The 2412-nt window shown below is 30.0% G+C and overlaps 1 protein-coding gene across 1 annotated transcript; it reads right to left on the bottom strand.

Annotated features, from left to right (window-relative positions):
• Positions 1-1000: 1000 nt before the first annotated feature.
• LOC126682293 (outer envelope membrane protein 7) lies at positions 1001-1506 on the bottom strand. Its single transcript, XM_050377909.2, has one exon. It carries the CDS (start codon positions 1401-1403, stop codon positions 1164-1166), a length of 240 nt encoding a protein of 79 aa, XP_050233866.1. The 5' UTR covers positions 1404-1506; the 3' UTR covers positions 1001-1163.
• Between the last annotated feature and the right edge of the window lie 906 nt (positions 1507-2412).

Here is a 2412-nt window from a genome sequence, read left to right as displayed (position 1 = left end):
TTCAATAAAAATTAAATTTTCTAGATAATCAAATCAAGACAGCAAAAAAGACTTTCATGATCATAAAACTTGATTTATATATGTCGTAATAAATGTGAATGGAGGTTAAATATTTTAGTCGATAGTATTAAAAAGGGAAAGTGAAAAAACAAATAGAAAAAACAAGAAAAGTCAGTAAAATTAAAATAAAATAAATTTAGAGTCTATTGGATAGGATTTAAATTTTTACGCTCTATAATTAAAAATACTTTTTTATTTATTTAAAATGCTCTTTATAATAGAGATCATTATTGGAAATGCTCTAATTTAATTACCAAAATGAGATTGAAAAATGACGGTTTTATAACCTCCTATCAAGAGAAAAATAAAAATGATTAAAATAATAAATTCATAGTTTAATTTAATATATTTTTAAAAAAGTTAAAACACTTGGAAAATAAAAATAAAAATAATAAATTCATAAAATGTAATACTGTAAGAGCTATTAAAGAATTATCGTACAAATGATACAAGAGCTCAACATTATTTTGTTAAACTGTAAATTCAATTCCTCCCAAGCGCTCTTCGCTCTCCAAAAATAATAATAATAATAAAAAAAAGGCTAGCACACGAAATTCAGCGTGTTTTGCAAATTTAACACGAAATTTTAATTTTGACAAATTAATACAGGAACTATAAGTTTTTTACAGACACCGAGCAATATTCTATTAGAAAAATATGGATGCTAAAATATGGTTATTCTAGTGTGCGCATCGACATTTCTTTAACGGAAAATTGTTCTGCGCTAAAATTAATATCTAAATTCGTCAAAATTACAAGTTCATGCTAAATTTGTAAAACTAGCTATGCTATTAAGCCTAAAAGAAAAACTAGTAAGAGCTTATTGTGAGTCGATGTTCATGACATAATAATTGCAGGTGTGTTCATTTTGAGGATTGAATTGGGGCACTATTTATTGTTTTAGTTATACCAATGTGCTTAATTTATCACAAAAAAAATATGAAATTGAAGGTGATAATCTTATTATTAATCCACAATGTAAACTGAAAATCAATTATCAGTTCATCAAATTACAATATTTTCATTCATCAACATTCAAACATACAACATTGTAACTGAAACAATCTCAATCAAAAAAAAAAACAATCGGCGATAAATACCAATCAGACGGCCTTGATTGGAGCTGAAGCAGAGGAATCTTGAGCATCTGGATTAGGGTTAGGATTGAGAGGAGCACGAATATCAGACGAAACGACGTCGTCGTCGGGATCATAATCAGGGTTAAGCGATTGGTCAATGGCTTGACGGCCTTGTTCGAGACAAGGTTTGCAAGCGATTTCAATTGTAATCCATCCGAGGATAACTCCGGCGACTGCTATCAATGCTGTTGTAATCGCTCCCATCGGAGGATTTTTTTGGCCGGTTTCAGATCCGGGAATTGTTCTCCTGCCTCGCCGGAATTGGAGAGGGGATGTTTGGTTGGTTGATGCGTTTTAATTTGATTCAATTGAAAGAGAGATGACAACTCATATGGGCTTAGGCCCAATGCATATCTAGGTCCACTCCTATGTCAAATTTAAGAAAATTCTAGAACCGTTTCTAATGGTCTAAAATGGAGCACACGTATTACGCTAATACGAGTTTTTATCTTATGCAACGGTTGTGTCACGTTAATTTTATAATAAGTCAATGAGCATTTGCAATAGAAAATCTTTAATAATTATTTATTTTTTTATCATTAAATTTTAACACATGGCTAACGCCTTATTGGTTTGTTAAACGAATGACGTGGTACGACTGTTGTGTTGTGTTAAAATCCCGCTAATACATGCCCCCATCCAATTTGCAAAAACGAAAAATAAAAGATAAACGAATAAGTTACTTTGCAAAAACAACACTATCTTCAAACAGCATATCATCCTTACTAGAAGTCGGTGTCCATCGCATCTAACTCAATTATTACATTTGCACAATCTTTATCCCAGCGGAGAGTTTCTCTAATACCCATAATTTCAGCATGAGATCTCTATGCTTAAAAAACATTATTTGGGTGTAAAACATTAGTGTAAGGAAGAGTGTGCAAACGGTCGATTCAGTTAAAAAATTATTAATTTAATAGAAACCAAATTAATCAAATAATTTTATTTTTTCGATCAGACTAACTAAATTTAGAAACTATAAAATCGAACGGGCCGAATTAGTCAAGTTAATTTAATTAAATTCATAAAAATATAAAGAATAAAATTAAAACTAAATAAACATAGAAAAGATGTATTGGTTAATTTGGTCAATCGATTGTTTAAACTCCTCAATCATAATCAGACCAATTTATTTTATTAATCAATTTGAACAAACTAACCGAAATATGTTATCTAAATTTTTGCCCATCCTTAAGTATATGCACCGTGTTAA

The sequence above is a fragment of the Mercurialis annua genome, linkage group LG5 (genome assembly GCF_937616625.2).
Source record: "Mercurialis annua linkage group LG5, ddMerAnnu1.2, whole genome shotgun sequence".
NCBI lineage: Eukaryota > Viridiplantae > Streptophyta > Magnoliopsida > Malpighiales > Euphorbiaceae > Mercurialis > Mercurialis annua.
This window is presented reverse-complemented; position numbering and strand designations above follow the sequence as displayed.

Bases quoted from the DNA above. Each gene is read 5' to 3' on its own strand.
- LOC126682293 (XM_050377909.2), bottom strand. From the start codon at position 1,403: ATGGGAGCGATTACAACAGCATTGATAGCAGTCGCCGGAGTTATCCTC.